This window comes from Sarcophilus harrisii, chromosome 2, assembly GCF_902635505.1.
Source record: "Sarcophilus harrisii chromosome 2, mSarHar1.11, whole genome shotgun sequence".
In the NCBI taxonomy this organism is placed as follows: Eukaryota; Metazoa; Chordata; class Mammalia; order Dasyuromorphia; family Dasyuridae; genus Sarcophilus; species Sarcophilus harrisii.
Genome location: NC_045427.1, coordinates 558,284,096 through 558,300,591, shown reverse-complemented (window position 1 = coordinate 558,300,591; position 16,496 = coordinate 558,284,096). Strand labels below are relative to the sequence as shown.

The following is a 16,496-nucleotide window of genomic DNA, read 5'->3' as shown; positions in this document are numbered from 1 at the left end:
TACTAAAATAGTATTATTTTTAAAAATTGACTAGCAAATTTGGGATTTTTCCCCCCTCAAGAAGTTTACAAAACCAAACTTTTTATTCAATAGCCAAAAAAAAAAAATCACCAACCCCTCAAGAATTTGCAAAGGTTTTTATTTTAAGGTAAGGTGGTCTTCACCGAACAATGGTTGTTGAAAGCCGAGTTACACCAAATAGCATTTTGAAGAATAAAGACTTTTTTCTTAACTTTTTTTCCCCCTGAGAGTCCCAAGTCAGTCTCTCATTATATTTTGACTTCCCACTTTGATCCAAATACAGAAATTCTGTGGGTGAGCCATTAGCAACATCATGAAGAAAAGGGGCAAAATAAAGTAAAAACACAAATACCATCTTGTTTTTCCCAGAAATTTTTTAAAATATTCATTAAGTGGCAGCCTGAAAGGATGAGATACAATATAATCAATTCACACATTTAACCTCTAATAACTTTCTTGGAGATGGCCACACACTGTGTAATACATGAAGAATCAGGAACATTCAGTCAACCTACAATTCCCATTAAGATGGATGCCTTAAGTCCCTCTCCTTTTGTTCTCAATCCCATATAGTTGAGTTTCAAATTTCATTCGAAGTCTCCTTATTAGGAGTTCTCTGTAGCAAAGGGAAGCCAAATAATATGTGAGTTCAGTCTCTACAAGTTAACTTAAATATTTGATCCTAAAACTTGTTGCTTTTCTTACTTTCTCAAGTTTTCCACTATCTGCCAAATTACAACACCCTGCACCTCCCCTGTGTGTTGCTGGCCATCTTTTTTTTTTTTTTTTTTTTTTTTTTTTTTCTGAAACAAAAGCAATGAAGCACTACCAATAAAAAAAATAATAGAACCCTAGCTAAGTTAGGTTATTCAGCACAACAAAATCTGTCATTCATCCTAAGACAGTCCCAGATTCCTGTTGGAGGGATTTGGTATAGTTCTTCCCAATCTCTTGATATCTGTCTCTGTCTCCTTGTCTCTCTCTGTTTCTCTTGCTTGGTTTCACTCTCACTCTCTTCTCTCTCCCCCACTTCCTTGTTTTTTGTCTGTCCCTCTCTCTCCCTCTAGTTCATTATGCTTAGGTTGCCAGATAAATTTTCCTGCACTACAGCTTCTATACTATTCTCCTCATAAACCTTCAGTGGCTCCACTATTTTCAACAGAATAAGGTTCATCATCGTAGTCTGGACTGGTCCTATCCATCCTGCCAGTTTATACACTTTATCATGTGTACTGTACGTAGACAAGTTAGTGCCCTCTCTATCCTTCAGACAAACCATGTTTATTTCCAATTTTGCACCTTTATTCACTTTTTTCTTTATTCACTTTCTTCTTTATTCGCTTTCTCTTTTGGAAGGCTCTCCACTTTTCTCTCAGTCTGTCTAAATTTCAGGCAGCTAGTATGATGCAATCAATAGAACTCTGGGTTGGAAGTCAAGGATATGTGAATTCAAATTGGATCTCAGACATATACTAGGTATATGACCCTGAGAAAGTCACTTCACCTCTATCTGCTTTAATTTGTCATCTGTAAAATAGGAAATGGCAAACCCCTTTAGTCAATTTGCCAAGAAAACCTAATGGAGGTCATGTAGAGTTGGATACAACTGAATGACTCAATAACTACATAACAAAATCTCATGTTGCCTTTTGGGGCTCAGTTCAGGCACTATCTTTTTCATCAAGTTTCAAGCCACATCAGATAGTATTAGACCACAGCAAATCTTCCAGGAATTTAATTCCATGATGTTTTATATTGTGACTTAACTAAGTCTTGTCTTCTCAACTATGCTAGAAACTCTTAGAAGTCAGGATAAGAATTATCTGACATATCTCTTGTTTCCTCCTCAGCAACTGGCATATACTATGTGTAAAGCCTATTGTCATGTCATTTACATAAAAATGTGATGAAATGGTGAATCCAATTACATGCAACCTTTTATTCTTACTCCTTTGTAACTTAAATCCCCCACTTTCACACTGATACCACCTTGAGGACATGAGGTTCTTTCTGGGCTGAGGCTTTGGATCCCATGCTCCTTTCCAGGTAATTCCTACCTGGATCAGTTCAATCCAGAGGGTTTCAGGACACAGCAGGTCATACAATTTGAATGCGTTTGTAGCCTCTGGGATGAAAGCTGCTGAACCAGTCCTGCCTCCGGGAATAGTAGAGCTTCATTCTCACAGTATTGACCAAATCTTTTATGAGCCTCTTGCTTTAATGTACTTCTCAGTACTTTTTTGCCATGCTGTGCCACAAAACAGTATGAATCAAGTACCTCTTCTCTCGTTCCTTTATACCTGCCTACAGGCTCAGCTTGAGCTCCTCCTATTTGATTTCTGAAAGAGGAAGTCTCTCTCCAGTCTAGACTTCAAGTCTTCCCATCAGGATTCAAGTCAAAATGACAATGACACTGTAACCCTGTCATTAGATTTCTTTCTGGTTACTCTGTTTGGGGCTCCAAAAAAAGAAAGACTATTTTCTTTTGAAAACAAGCTCAAATTCAAATTTTTTCTGTCCTACTAGCTTGGGAGCAAAACTTCCCTGACTTGGGACCTCCTGCTTTGACAGGATTTGGCATCAACCTCATTGTGCCATCCCCCCAAACATTTTTTTTTCTCTCTCCCTGACCAGTAGCACAGTCTGGATCCTCTCCTTATTGAGTACTGGCTATTTTGATCTTCCCTCTCTGTTTAGAACTTTCCTGCAATCCTAGCTCCAGGCAGGATCTCAGCCCCCCTACAGGCTTCCAACTACTTCTGGCTCTCCTTTCTTCCTGCACAGACCCATAGAGCTAGAAAACACCCACACTGACCAAAAAGCATAAAGGGGAAGAATAAATACCCTATTCTGGGTTCATGTTTGTGGTGGTATCTTGAGTTACATCAAAACTTGTTTGTTGGGTCTTAGCCCTTACAAACTCACAAACATCAAAATTTTCTTTTATCTGCTAAATTCTAAATTCTGCCTGCTGCCTAGTTTCTGTTCTCTGTCCCTCACTTCCAGATTCCTGGTTTGTCCTGACTTCTGTAAAGTGCAGGATCTTTCACATTCAGCCTGTGTCTAGCTCAGATTAATGATAAATTGCAGCCACTCAGTTGATCAGTTCTGCTTAATTACCACCTGCTCCCTGCTCCAGTGTTCCTCCCTGTATTCCTTGCTTTTTGATATGGCCAGTTCTAGGAAGCTCTGGTTCCTACCCTCTCCTCTAGCTTAGGGATCTGTTCTTTTCTTTACAAGGTGCCTCCCTTAGTGGTCTTATCTTTTCTCTTTTTTGGCTTCCCTTTTATTCCAAACGTAAGGATCTTTTCTGTTTCTCTTGTTATCCTACTTCCCCATGATATGATCACAAATGGTTATCTTCCTTTGGACCCCACTTCTGACCCACCCTGGGTTCCAGAGGTAGTTCTCGACTCACTTCACTCTATTGTTTGCTAGAGTCCACACATTCACTGCTGAGCTCAGACTCATGTATCCTCCCCAAACCCATAATTGTTCTCATTAAGAGTAAGACTGTGCTTCCACAGGGACTCTGGGAACAGGGATGCAGCTGTAATAGCTAAAAGAACGAGGATGGGAGTCTTGGGAAGACAAGAGATAAAGTAGGCTCACATCCCATTTTCTTCTCACTTGCCAAACTGTGCCTTCATTTGGGTTTCTTGGTGAGGCCTGAGTCTTATTCCTTCTCCCAGACAGGCTTTCTCCCAACTGAGCATCTAAAACATCCATGTTCCCCTTTCCCTTGGAGAGTCGTTAGCTCCTGGAGCCGGCCTGCTGAAGGGTTGGGGGATGGGGCAGAAAGGGGCCCAAGTAGGGAGAGCCACAGACTCCAAAACATCCAAAGCAGCTGTCACTGTCACAGGGCAAGGGTGAGAAGGCTGTGTCTCCATGTGGGTATGTCTGTCTGAGTTTGAGTGTCTCAGTATTTCTGTGTATGAATGATAGCATGTAATAGTAGATGTGTATGAGATTGTTTCTGTGTGTGAGCACCTTTTTCTTTGAGATGGGTGTATTTATATCCCTGGAGAAGTGTGTGTAGAGGCAGTTATGTGTACAAATGTCACTATGTCTGTCTCCATGTAAATATATGAACAGTTAAGATGGGGAACACAAACTCTCTGAGTTATGTGAATGTTATCCCCGAATTCCCACATCTTTTTTCTTCTCTGGTTGCTAGTTTTATACATGTTCACCATATACACCCCAATTATATGAAGAAACTAGGGCCAGGAGATTGGAAGATTGGGGATAGAGGTAGATATTGTCCAAGAGAAATAAAATCCCAGGATTTTAGACTCAAAGGTCTATGGTACTATGTGAGACCCAAAAGTATGAGGTCTCTTTAATAGTAGCTAGCATTTATAAAGCTATATGAGCTTTAAAACATTAACTCGTTTGATTCTCACAATATCCTGTGAGATATGGTGCTCTTGTTCCTATTTTACTGATGGGGAAACTAAGGCACAGAGAAGTTGAATGTCTTACCCAGATTATACTTATAATAAGGGCCTGAGGAAGGATTCAAACTCAAGTCCTATATGCCATCTCCACTATGCCATCTAGGTTTCTATTATACTATTTAAGATGAGATTGGGGCATGCCTGGACCCTTCTCCCTTGCTCTTTATGGGTACAGCAGTATCCTGGAGTGTGTTACTAACTACTCGCCCAGGAAAGGGAAGGCCTGGTCTAGTTTCTGGGATAGATCAGGAAGACAAGGAGTAGGAGAGAAACACATGGAGTCCTGGGTTCTATTTTACTCTTGTCTTCTTATATTCAGGTAATAAATAGGCAAGTGGTGGGGAACAGCTCCTAAATTGGTAGGGAAATAGATGTATGACCCTTCTGCCCTACATATCCTCACCCTCAGAGAGATAACCTGTACCCAGGCAAGAGAACTTTTAACCTATTCTGAAGAATAAATTACTTTTTGTTGGTTAACATTCATAACATCCAATCCTTGTTTTGGAGGGACAAGTTAAGGGGAGGGACAAGGGAGAGATTTTTGATTAAATAAGGTGGGTAGTGATTGGTGAGAATGACTAGTATCTGGCACTAGAAACTTGGAAGGAATGGGTGAATATAAAGGAATTGGCAAGAGAGTTGAATAAGGAAAGAGTAAAAAATATGGACTCTGCTTCCAGAAGACTCATATCTGATATGTATTGACTATTCTGGGGTTTTTCTTTATCCTTCTGGGTGACCTGACCTGCCTAGAGGAAGGTTTTATGGGCCCCTGTGCTACCTGACCTCTATTATTCCTCAGCCTCCACAGCTCTTTCATGTTCTTTTCTTCTAGTCTCGGAGTCACTTCTCTAGACTCAGAAAAAGATAATTTGAGGGTGAGGGTGGAGTGAAGAGTCAAGTTTTCTCTGGCTACAGGAAAACTGGTTTTAACTCTGGCCCCCAATCCTTGTCTTGGAGGGACAAGTTGAGGGGAGAGACAAGGGAGAGATTTTTGACTAAATAAGGTGGGTAGTGATTGGAGAGAGTGACTAGTAGCTGGCACTAGTGGTTAAAAGGTTTATTGGCTTGCAACGACCAGGGAATGATAGGAAGAGGATATAACTGTTGGGGACAGTGATCTTTTAGAGTTGGGTTGAGAAAAAGGGCATACCATCTACAAATAAGTATCCATTTGTTCTTTCCCAGGAAAGACTCATGATAGATTCATAGGAGGCAAAGTGAAGTATGATTTAATTGGGGCTTGTCCACTATAATAATGCTATAATGCAGAATTTTGCATGGAACTCCACCCCACCACTACTCTGGACTGACATGGCAGATGGACACTTCCCTACTTCCTGCTATGGATAGAATTACGTCCAAATGACAGCTCTCTTTCCCATAAAGAGATGCTGGGATCTCTGTACTCCTTTGGGGAGCCCCCCCCCCAGAATAAACTCTTCAAGACCCTTAAGGAATCAGAGTTTAGGGATTCACTATCCAGGAAAATATAAAATAGGGGGAGACCAATGTACCGTAGGAGCTAAGTGTAAAGTTTACAGTAAAAGTTCCTTGAGGGGAGGTTATGTTTTTCATGTCCTCCAGTCTCCAGGATAACAATGTAGGTAACAAATACTTATAAATGTTAAGTGGAATTAAATGGCACTAGACTGAGCCTGACAATGGCTTCTCCAAGGTTACTGGTCTTGCTAGACAAGCCCATAAAAGACCAAAAGGGGTCATAGATAAGGGTGTGTATAGGATATATATGTGAATGTTTGTGGTAGCATGTGTATCTATGAATGTGTGTTTATGAGATCACTGGGAAGAGAGTACAGGATAATACTTAGAGCATTTAGTTCTGCATAAGATGTAAAATCATACCAGGGTATCCAAACAACAGAGAGTGTGAGCTGTGTGTGGTAGAGTTTTAAGTGTGGATAAAGGAGGGAGACCATTTGTCTAGTCTAGTGTCTGCATGTGCACGTAGTCATATAGGAAGGAGAGAATATCAACAGATGTCTGTCGGAGAGAGTGTGTGTGGGTGTGTGTTCGTGTCATGTGTGTTCAAAGAGAGCCCTCTGAGGATAAACTTTTCTTTCTTGGATTTGGACACTAGTATAAATGGAAGTAACTATAGCCACTGCCTTCCAATGCTATTAGTCTTCATCTTACTTGACCAATAAAGAATACTGAGGCATCTCACTTTGGTGCAAACAATAAATTAACAGCCATTTTAAAAAGTGCCCACTAAATGTTGCACTCACTATCAGATACAAAAATAAGACTGTTCTTGCTCTTGAGGAGGTTATGTTCCATAGGATATTAGTGTGAATATAACATATTCTCAAAAAAATAAACACAAGATCTCTACAGAATAAATATACAGTAAGTCCGAGGAAGGCAATAACTGGGGGAATCTGGAAAGACCTCTTAAAAGATATAACTTGACCTGAACTCTAAAGGGAACTAGGGGTACCTAGAGGTAGAGGTGAGAAAGAACATTCCAGGTATATGGGGAATAGTTTAATTTAAAAGCCCACAGGCAGAAGACAGCACAATCTGGCTGTAGCATAGAATGTGTGAGTAGGAGGAGAATGTAATCGGTTTGGAAAGATAGTTTAGAAAGAGAAGCCAGAAGAGATTATTTTATCCTGATGGAGTAATTGAAGTTGATTGAGCAGAGGAGTGATATGCTTTATGTCACTATGCTTTAGGAACACCTCCATGCAGTTAGTTGCATAGAGGATGGATTAGAAAGGGAAGAATCTAAAGGGCCAATATATTGACAATTGCAATAATGGAGGTGATAAGTGATAGGGCTTGAACTAGGATGAGTATGGAAAGAGTAGAGAGAAGGGAACAGATGCATGAGATATTATAGAGGTAGAATCAATAACACTTGGCAACTGTTTGCATATGAGAGTGAGACTGAAGAGTCAAGTAATACTGGTGGGGGTGGGGGAAGAGCCTAGGTTACCAATTTAAGGATTCCCGCTGACCACCCTTCCTCCTCGTCTCCAGAGCCACCCTGCTCTGGGCCCCATGGAGTTTGCCCTGCTGAGTGAGGCTGAAGCCAGAAGCCCCGCACTGTCTCTGTCTGATGCCGGCACTCCCCACCCCCCTCACCCGGAGCACAGCTGCAAGGGCCAGGAGCATAGCGGTGAGTGAGAGGGTCTTGGCTCAGAGGTCTAGAATAGAAGGTGGACCCTGGTGAAGGGCTAGCTGGGCCCCCTAGGCTGATCTTTGTAGTGATTGGAAGAGGATACAGTGGCCTAGTGGGGGGACCTTGGGTCCAGCCAGAGTGACTCTGCCCTTCCTCATTCCCATACAGACACGGAGAAAGCTCCACCTCAATTGCCCGGAGGGTCCCCAACTGAGGATGGTTCCCTAAAGAAGAAGCAGAGACGGCAGCGCACGCATTTCACCAGTCAGCAGCTGCAAGAGCTGGAAGCAACCTTCCAGCGAAACCGCTACCCCGACATGAGCACTCGAGAAGAGATTGCAGTGTGGACCAACCTCACCGAGGCTCGAGTTAGGGTATGGGGGGCTACCTCTTCCCATCCTCAGAAGTTATCTTCCACCCTACCCAATTCTACCCTCTCCTATCCTACATAACTTTATCTAACCTTCTCCCCCACCCAGCCCTCCCGTTACTTATTTCTTCTTACTAATGCCTCCCAATACCTACACATACCTGGACTCACCTTGCCTCCAAGGGCCAGCTTTGCCCCGCCTCCCTTGGCTCCACTCTATCTGGTCCAGCCAATAGTCTCCCTGCTCCCTAACCCCGCCCCGTCTTCAGCTAGCTACTCTCTCACCTAAGTTAGATCCCTTAGCTTCCCTCTACGGTCTTCCCTTAGAAACAACGCCCTGTTCATTTTCCGTATCCCCTTGAACCTACCCCCTACTGGTTTCTCATTTTTTCGGGTCCCCCATGCTGCCTGCCCTTTCTGACTTCTGGGTCGCTCATGTCCCCAGGTGTGGTTCAAGAATCGCCGGGCCAAGTGGCGGAAGCGGGAAAGGAGCCAGCAAGCCGAGTTGTGCAAAGGTGGCTTCGGGGCGTCGCTGGGCGGGCTGGTGCCTCCCTACGAGGAGCTGTATCCCGGGTACTCCTACGGGAACTGGCCGCCCAAGGCCTTGGCTCCGCCGCTTGCAGCCAAGACCTTTCCCTTCGCCTTCAACTCGGTCAATGTGGGCCCGCTGGCCTCGCAGCCGGTGTTCTCTCCTCCCGGCTCCATCGCCACCGCTGCCTCCATGGTACCCACAGCTGCTGCCGGCGCTGCGGGAGCTGTGGCCGGCCCAGGAGGCCTGCAGGGATTGGGCGGGGGTCCTGCGGGGCTGGCCCCGGCTGCGGTGTCTTCGGGGGCGGTGTCTTGCCCCTACGCTTCGGCTGCAGCCGCAGCCGCCGCTGCCTCTTCCCCTTACGTATATCGGGACCCGTGTAACTCAAGCCTGGCCAGTCTGCGGCTCAAAGCCAAACAACACGCCTCTTTTAGTTATTCCGCAGTGCCCGGTCCGGCCCCTGCCGCCAACCTCAGCCCGTGCCAGTACGCCGTGGAGCGGCCAGTATGAGCCGGCCGGTCCTCTCCCCCCAGCCAATCCCACCCGCCCACCAGGAGCAGGGCAACGGACCGATCAGCCCAGCCTTAGACTGCAATTCCCCAGGGTTTGCGCAACTTGACCCCTCAGCTCTCCCAGCGTCTGGACTAGAGTACCCCTCCTCCTCCGGGTACCCTGAGCGATAAATCGGACCCGGAGGTGCAGAAACAGCGGCCTCGAGCTCGAGGCGGGAGAAGGGAGCCCGGTCGCTGTGAAACCCCGTGCGGGATGTAAGTGGGAGACAAACGTTCCACGTTCACCGGCCAGCTCGTTTTGGCCCCTTCCAGTTAGCTCCCACTCTCTCCCCATCCCGGTTAAAAAAAAAAATCAAATAAACCGGAGACTCCCCTGCCACTTGCTGATTCAGTCTGGGGTTCAGCCTCCTTGAGCATAGCCTCCCATCCCGCCGCCCCCTCACTGAATAGGACTCCTGACCCCACCTCGCTAAGTGGAGGCTCTCAGCCCCCACTTCTCTGCCCCAATTTCCAAGCTTCAGGTTACCCTTAGGAGAATGGGAAGAGAAGCTCTGGCTCAATAGGAGAAAAGACCATGGCCAGGGAGTGAGCGCTAGCGCAGGGGTGAAGAGATGCGAGATCCGCCTACTCTGCCTCCCACAATCACGCGGACGCGGCGCCACCTTGTGGCCGCAACGGGAACTGCCACTGGCCTGGTGGCTCCAGAGATTGGGATGGGGATGGTTGAAATAAGAAGATAGAGGGTGTGTGCGTTTGTGTGTCACCTCATCATAAACCGAGGAAGTGTGGTGCAGTGGAAAGAGGCTGAGACCCGGAAGCGAAGATCTAGGTCCCCAGTCCTTGATTCACTAATTTGATGAATTATTTTATCCAAGGGTCACTCCCTTCTCTGGACTCATTTCCTCACCCGGCATCACTCTCTCATTTTACCTTCTACTCCTAAGGTTCTATGAGTCCATAAAGAACATTTCTTAAGTGACTTATCTATTTGTGTTGTGTGTGCGTGTGTCCCTAGCAGTGTTTCTGTTTGCCCGTGTCTCTGTCCGCAGGGCTACGGCCAGTATTTCCTCTGATAGACTCCATCTCAGCCAGTGTTTCTGTGTAGTCCAGTCAAGGTGGGTGCTGAAGGCCGGCAGAGTCTGTAGGGTTGTCTGTGTTTCATGTATAACGTTGTTCATATAAATGTGGGGGGCGGGAGTTTCTTTCCACATCCTCCCCCAGGCTGACCCCCACATGTCTCTCCTGCCCCAGCCATTCATGTCAAATTCTCATGCCAAACTTTCTATGTGGGCAAAGCTGGTCCCACTCCAAGGAACACTTCTGGTAGGGGAAAGGAGGCACATTTCTTTTAGATGTTTAATTTTTAAAAATATAGCGAGAAGAATTAAGATTTCTCAATAGAAATATAAATAACCTCAGAAGGCCAGGACTATTTCTCTGTGACAGGACCAGCACTAGCTTCCATCTTACCTAAGGGCCTGAAAAAGGGACGTTCTCTCTGGCCTTCACATTAAAATCAGAAATATCAAATTATGGGGCTTTTTCCTATGTGTATGTGTGGGAGGGGGTTTCTCAAGTCCTAACCCCACACAAAGGAAGGGAGCACATCTTGGTAAATTTCCCTTACTTCCCCAAGAATACATTGGAGGAGGAGAGGACCACACAATTATCCCCAGAGCCTGACCTGTTCTTCATTCCCTCTGCCCTCAGGACTTTCCCCTCACTGAAAGGTCCACCTCCAAAGGAGAGGAGCAGTTGGCTCTCTTACTTCTTTAGATCTCTGACTTCACTGGCTCTTGGCCTTGATCTCAGCCTTGGTTTGAGAAGCTGAGAAGTAGGCCTTATAAAAGAAGTGCAGGAAAAGGGCAAAGTAGGCAGCATACATGGCAAAACTCCAGAAAAGGTATTGCGTAGAGGTGTAGCACTCACATTCATTTCGAAAGAGGAAGCTCAAGATGCTGACAGAGGCCCCAACAAACATCTGTGTGATCTGCAGAGTGGTGATGAGCATGGGCAGATATCGGGGGGGTTTTAGACGCAAGGCCTTCACTGTGTAGTAAGAATACATGAAAGCATGTACACCATAGTTCATAGTCATAAACCAGAAAGCACCTGCCACAGCATACTTGTAGGCAAACCATGTGTACACTAGCACTGTGCTATGATGGAACCAGTGCAAGAACAGGAGCCGCTGCTTCCGAAGTATGATGAATACAGTGTCCCCTGGGGGGGTGGGAAGAAAGGAAGGATGAGAGTCATGAGTGGGAATCCTCATGTCCATTGAACATTAGGAACATTTGCCTCTTCCCCACATTGCGCTGGGTTCCATTTGTCCCCACACCATACCTGATGAATGGGAACATCAGGAAAGGGTAAGTCCCAGAAAGATTAAGAAAAAGAATTCTGGGGAGGTGAGGATTCCAAGGGAAGAAGAGGGTCTATTATTATTATTGTAACTCTTAATAGTAACACTGATGTAGCACTTCATTTACAAAGCACTTTCTCACAACAGTCATGTGAGATAGATATTCTTATCTCCATTTAAATATGAATTACCTGGAATTTAGATTAAATTCATGGACAAGAAGCTTCTATGTAACACAATTGAACTTGAACCCAGATCTAGTATTCAAGACCAGCGTTTTTTTCACTATAGGAAACTTTACCTCAGAGTAAGGGCTTCCTGAGTGTGAGAAGAACATTTCTGGGAAATACGGAGAGCATTCCTTTCCTAAGTGGGAAGGGGACAACTTTCATGGGAATTTGGCTGGTGGAAATTGTAACTTACCAAGCTCCACAATTTTGCTAAGTACAAAAAGGAGGGCCCAGAAGCGCACAGTAGGGTTAGTGATGACGCTATGATGGCACAAGGAATTCTTCAGCCCCATCATTATGAGTAGAGCTCCTCCATACTTCCAAGTCCTCACAGCTCCCAGGATGCTGAAATAAGGTTAGCCCAAAGCCTCTAATGAGCTCTTTTTCCTTGACTGTTCCTGATCCCACTTCCCACTTAAAAAGGGGTCTCAATTTAAAGGAGTGGGAGATTTTATAGCCCCCAGGGAATGGGAGCCTGAAAGGCATGAGAGCCCTAAGGGACTTTGAGAGTATCAAGGACCAGGAGGATATGGATGTGGGGATGAAGGGATGAAGGACCATGAGAATATGGATGTAGGGATGAAGAATTCCTCAGAAAGAATTGAAGGAAATTGAGGACTTAGAGGGTGGGTAGATTTGGAGGTGAGTGGAAAATTGATTTTGAGATTCTGGGGAATCATAGTAGAATCATGCTAAGGAAGGTGTTGGGCATTGACTCAGGAAGTGAGAGAATTTGACATTTGTTATGGTCTGAGAAATGGGGAAATATGGTGAGGGGCCACTAGTGATTAAAGAAGTTTGGGGTATTGGAGGTCCAAGGGATAGAAGTGATAAACCTTAGGAAAGTCTAGAATCCATGTGATATGGAAAAACATTAGGAAAAAAGGTGGGAATCAATACCTGAAAATGGCAAGGATGAAAGACCAAGTCGCTAGAGGCAACCGTAAGTTGAAGCCTTTTCGGTCCTTCATATATCTCTGCCCCATGAAAATGAACACGAGGTAAACCAGAGCCAAAACAATGGCCAGTGACCTGCAAGGGTAAGAGAGATGGATTACTAAGGGACTGTGGGAAATTTTGGGGGGTTTAGAAAGGACTTTCCCCCAAAAAATTCCATACTTAAGGTTTGGGAAATATAAACAACTAAATCTTGGTAGCCTAATGATTTGGCAAGGAAGACAGGTGATGCTAAGGAATCTTAAGGTTTATTCATACCTTTCTGAATGTTAATGGTGCCTTCCTTATCTGTGCCCTTGCATTTACACACTCACAAACATCCTGCTGTCCCCAATGGTCTATGTTCTCTACTCTGTTAGGATTTGAAAAGCATCCCTGTCTCAATAATCGGACTCTTCTCCCTCCCTCCTTGCCAGGGCCAAGACCAACCTCTCATCCGTCTTCAGAGATTTTGATTGGTAATGGCACGTCTTTCCTGCTTCCCTATCTAGGCACTGACACGTGTGATGCGAGGCAGTTCGGACAGGAAAATTGAGGGAGAAGTAGTGAGCAGAGCAGACATCTCCTCCTTCCCCAGTTTCCAGGACAATAGGGTATTCAGGGCACAAAATGCCAATTGTGAAAGATGGCTGCTCATTCAGAGGGGCCAACCCCAGCCTGGGTCCCTGGTTTCTAGTAGCCCCATGTTTATCTCCACACAGAGAGATTAAGAGACAGCTGTACATAGATATTTACAGATATATACAGATATACAAGCACATACACAGAAAAACGTACTGTGTAAAACTAGCGATTCCTAGTCTTCCAGGATAAAATTCTGGAAAGCCAGGGAGAGGCAAATAAATATAGGGAAGAAGAGATCCTCTTTAAGATTGGTATTAAGCCTGACTCATAATTATCATCACCTGAGAGCCAGAACTACCCACAGGTCTCATTGAACAGAGCTGCTACATGGTCCTCCCAGGAAGTAAGGTGAGAGGAAGAGAGTATTGAATAGATGGGGCAGCTAAGTGGCTCAGTGAATAGAGCACCGGTTCTGAAGGCAGGAGGACCCCAGTTCAAATATGACCTCAGGCACTTAATGCTTCCTAGTTGTGTGACCCTGGGCAAGTCAATTGCCTCAGCAAAAAAAGAAGAGAATATGGAATAGATAGGGTCTTTTCCTCTAAAGCTAGCCCTGGTGAGAGATCTGGGAAGGGGAATCAATCTGATTCTCCACTAGCTCGTGCTGCTCTCTTAGTGTCTCTCTTTATTTCATCTTTTCACCTCCACTTCTATCCTTTAGGGGATGAGTGGAATGTTTATCTAATCAATCCTTGGAAGAGAACTGAAGGACTCTTGAGAACTTCCCTCTCTCCACACACTCCGTGGGACTTGGTCTACCAAATGAGTTATAAAGTCCTTTCCTATTTCTATTTAACACTCTGATCTTGAACTCGGACTCTCTCTCCTTCTCTCTCCTCTCTTCTTCTTTTTCCATTCTCCCCTTTCTTCTCTCTCTCTCTCTCTCTCTCTCTCTCTCTCTCTCTCTCTCTCTCTCTCTCTCTCGTCCCCCTCCCTCCCACTTTTGAGTATGGAATTCCCTCTAAGTGGGGAAAAGAGCAAACAGTTCCTTTGAAGATTCCTGCCCCATTCCCCAGCCTTCTCTCCTCTGCCCCATAACCTGTCTCCCCACCATCCAGGTAGAACTAAAATTGTAAATCTTGGTTCAGTTGTACCTGTCCAAAGAGTGCCCCAGGGCAGGGGCAAGGGGATTTCACTCACCAATATTCAGACAGCAAGGGTCGAAAGTCCGACATCTTCTCGAATTCGTAGACATGGATAAGCGTATTTTCGAACGTTTCATTCATTTCTATTTGTATTGGTACCTGAAGGAGCAAGGAAAGGGAGTAGCTGCGCAGAAAGGGATACTTGAGGAAATGACTCAAGGATAAACCGCTGTACTGTACTGAATGTGCTCCAGATGGAATGACCCCGGGAACTCTAGGACGATGACGGCAGGAGACTCGCAACCGCGAAGCACTTAAGAGCAGCAAAATCCGTGCCACAGGTGACACTTCACAGTGGTTTATATGCCCGCTTTGCCAAGAAACTGGACAGCGACCCAGAGTTTGGCTGTTACCCAATCCCCGCGCGTGGGCCGGAGTCCTGTCCAGGCTCCGCTCCTGCTTCCGGTTCTCCGATTGGCTGCCTCAGTAGGGTACCACTTGGGCTACGCCCCTTCTGGGCGCAGTCTGAGGCCACAGACTCTTCTTAGTCCGCCCCCGCTTTCCCCTGTCTCTCCCCGAGGTTCCCAGGCCCTATCCCGGAATTCCGACCGCGTCCGTGTGCCGGTCCTCAAAGTCTGGGTGTGCGTTCTCCTTCTCCCACCCCCACACCTCCTGGCCAAGCCTGCTCCTTTCATCCAAAAACCTTGACCAGGGCCCCTGTCGGGTTAATTACCGCCTCTTGGTTATACTGTTTGAGGAATTAATCCTTTCCTGTCTGAGAGCAAGTGAGAGTAGAGGCTAGGTATGCTGCCGCTGCCTCTACCTCGGAGCAAGCCCTGTGGCCTGGACCAGACCAAGAGCTTTGTGGGGATGGAGGCGCCCATTCTAAGGAAAGACCGGAGATGGGAAGTGAAAAGCAAGATGAACAAAATCTCTGATCAGGACTGGCTGAGCCCACTCAGAATAAGGATATGTACCTGAAATTTGGAAGGCCCATTAGAACATCGCTCAAAAATCCTTAGGATTCTAGGATTTAGATCCGAAAGAGACTTATAGATCATTTAGTTCAGCTCCCTTATTATACTCATTTACACCTCTTCCCTGGTACCCACAACGGGCCGCTAAGGATGTTTTTCTTTTGAAAGGTTCAAGGAGGGTTAGAAGGAAGCAACTAATAGCTGGGTTGGTGTCAGTATTGTTTGGGTCATTGTTGATGAAGCTTCCATATTTCCTTGATCATTTCTGAAGCTTCCTCTCCTCCTTGGAGGGAGACAGTGGGAAAGGAAGATAAATAGGATCAATCCTTGGCCCAGGTCCCAGGAAGGACACGTTGTCCTTACCTCATCTCTTCTGAGCTCAGTGAGCTCCCATCCTGCCAATCGAATCCAATTTAATCTAATCCCCATGGCTATTCTGAATTAGGTTTTGGGTCCTGAAGAAGATGCTAAGAAAGCAGGTGAAAAGTTGCATGACCGTAACTACCTAACTTCAGTGTCTAAATCAGGTCATATCTATTAAATTAGGTCATATCTATTATTTTGAGTGTCCTGTGAGGGGGGAAAGACAGTTTATTATCTTACTTATACAGAGGAAAAAGCCAAAGAGGGTAAAGAAAATACTAAGGTCACATAGCTCAAACCAGGGTTCCTTCTACCATAAGGTGGGGGCCAGATAGTGAAGTAGAAGAGAGTAGTATAATGGAAAGGATGATAAACTAGGAATTGGGACCCTTCAGTTTTAATGGAGACTCTACTATCTCTAGACCTCTAGATTGGTCCTTTGCTTCTAACCTGCAGTATAGCTCTTGAGAAACCCCCTTTCTGGAGCCCCAATTATTTCCATTTATAAAATGAGAAGATTAGATTAGATAATCTATAGCTCAATTCTCTGGCAAATCTCAAGAACCTTAATCAGGTGAATAAAGAAACATGACACAAGGCCCATAATGATTAATTGCCAAATGGTTAAGCCTGCCCCACCCTAGCAGATCTCAGGGCACTGGGGCAAAAAGAGATTCATTGTGCATAGTGGTTCCACTACAGAAAATCTTGTACCCCTGCTCCCTCCCTCCTCCTCTTCCCCCTAGAGGAAAATTCCAGAAAAAGTTTGAATCAATCAATCGATCTATAAACATTTAGGAAGCCCTTAGTGCTAAACTCTATGGATACAATGAAAAGTTTATATTTAATAGG

General features: G+C 45.2%; 2 protein-coding genes across 2 annotated transcripts; one reads left to right on the top strand and one right to left on the bottom strand.

The window, feature by feature from the left end:
- The first annotated feature begins 4,516 nt into the window (after nt 1-4,516).
- On the top strand, nt 4,517-9,458 carry PITX3 (paired like homeodomain 3). Its single transcript, XM_031955746.1, has 3 exons — nt 4,517-7,629; nt 7,801-8,006; nt 8,448-9,458. The coding sequence occupies exons 1-3, from the start codon at nt 7,512-7,514 to the stop codon at nt 9,039-9,041; spliced, it is 918 nt and encodes a 305-aa protein (XP_031811606.1). The 5' UTR covers nt 4,517-7,511; the 3' UTR covers nt 9,042-9,458.
- A 319-nt stretch (nt 9,459-9,777) lies between these two features.
- ELOVL3 (ELOVL fatty acid elongase 3) lies at nt 9,778-15,710 on the bottom strand. Its single transcript, XM_031949354.1, has 6 exons — nt 15,645-15,710; nt 15,128-15,189; nt 14,360-14,782; nt 12,539-12,670; nt 11,832-11,983; nt 9,778-11,266 (listed from the first exon to the last, which is right to left on the bottom strand). The coding sequence occupies exons 1-6, from the start codon at nt 15,708-15,710 to the stop codon at nt 10,830-10,832; spliced, it is 1,272 nt and encodes a 423-aa protein (XP_031805214.1). The 3' UTR covers nt 9,778-10,829.
- Between the last annotated feature and the right edge of the window lie 786 nt (nt 15,711-16,496).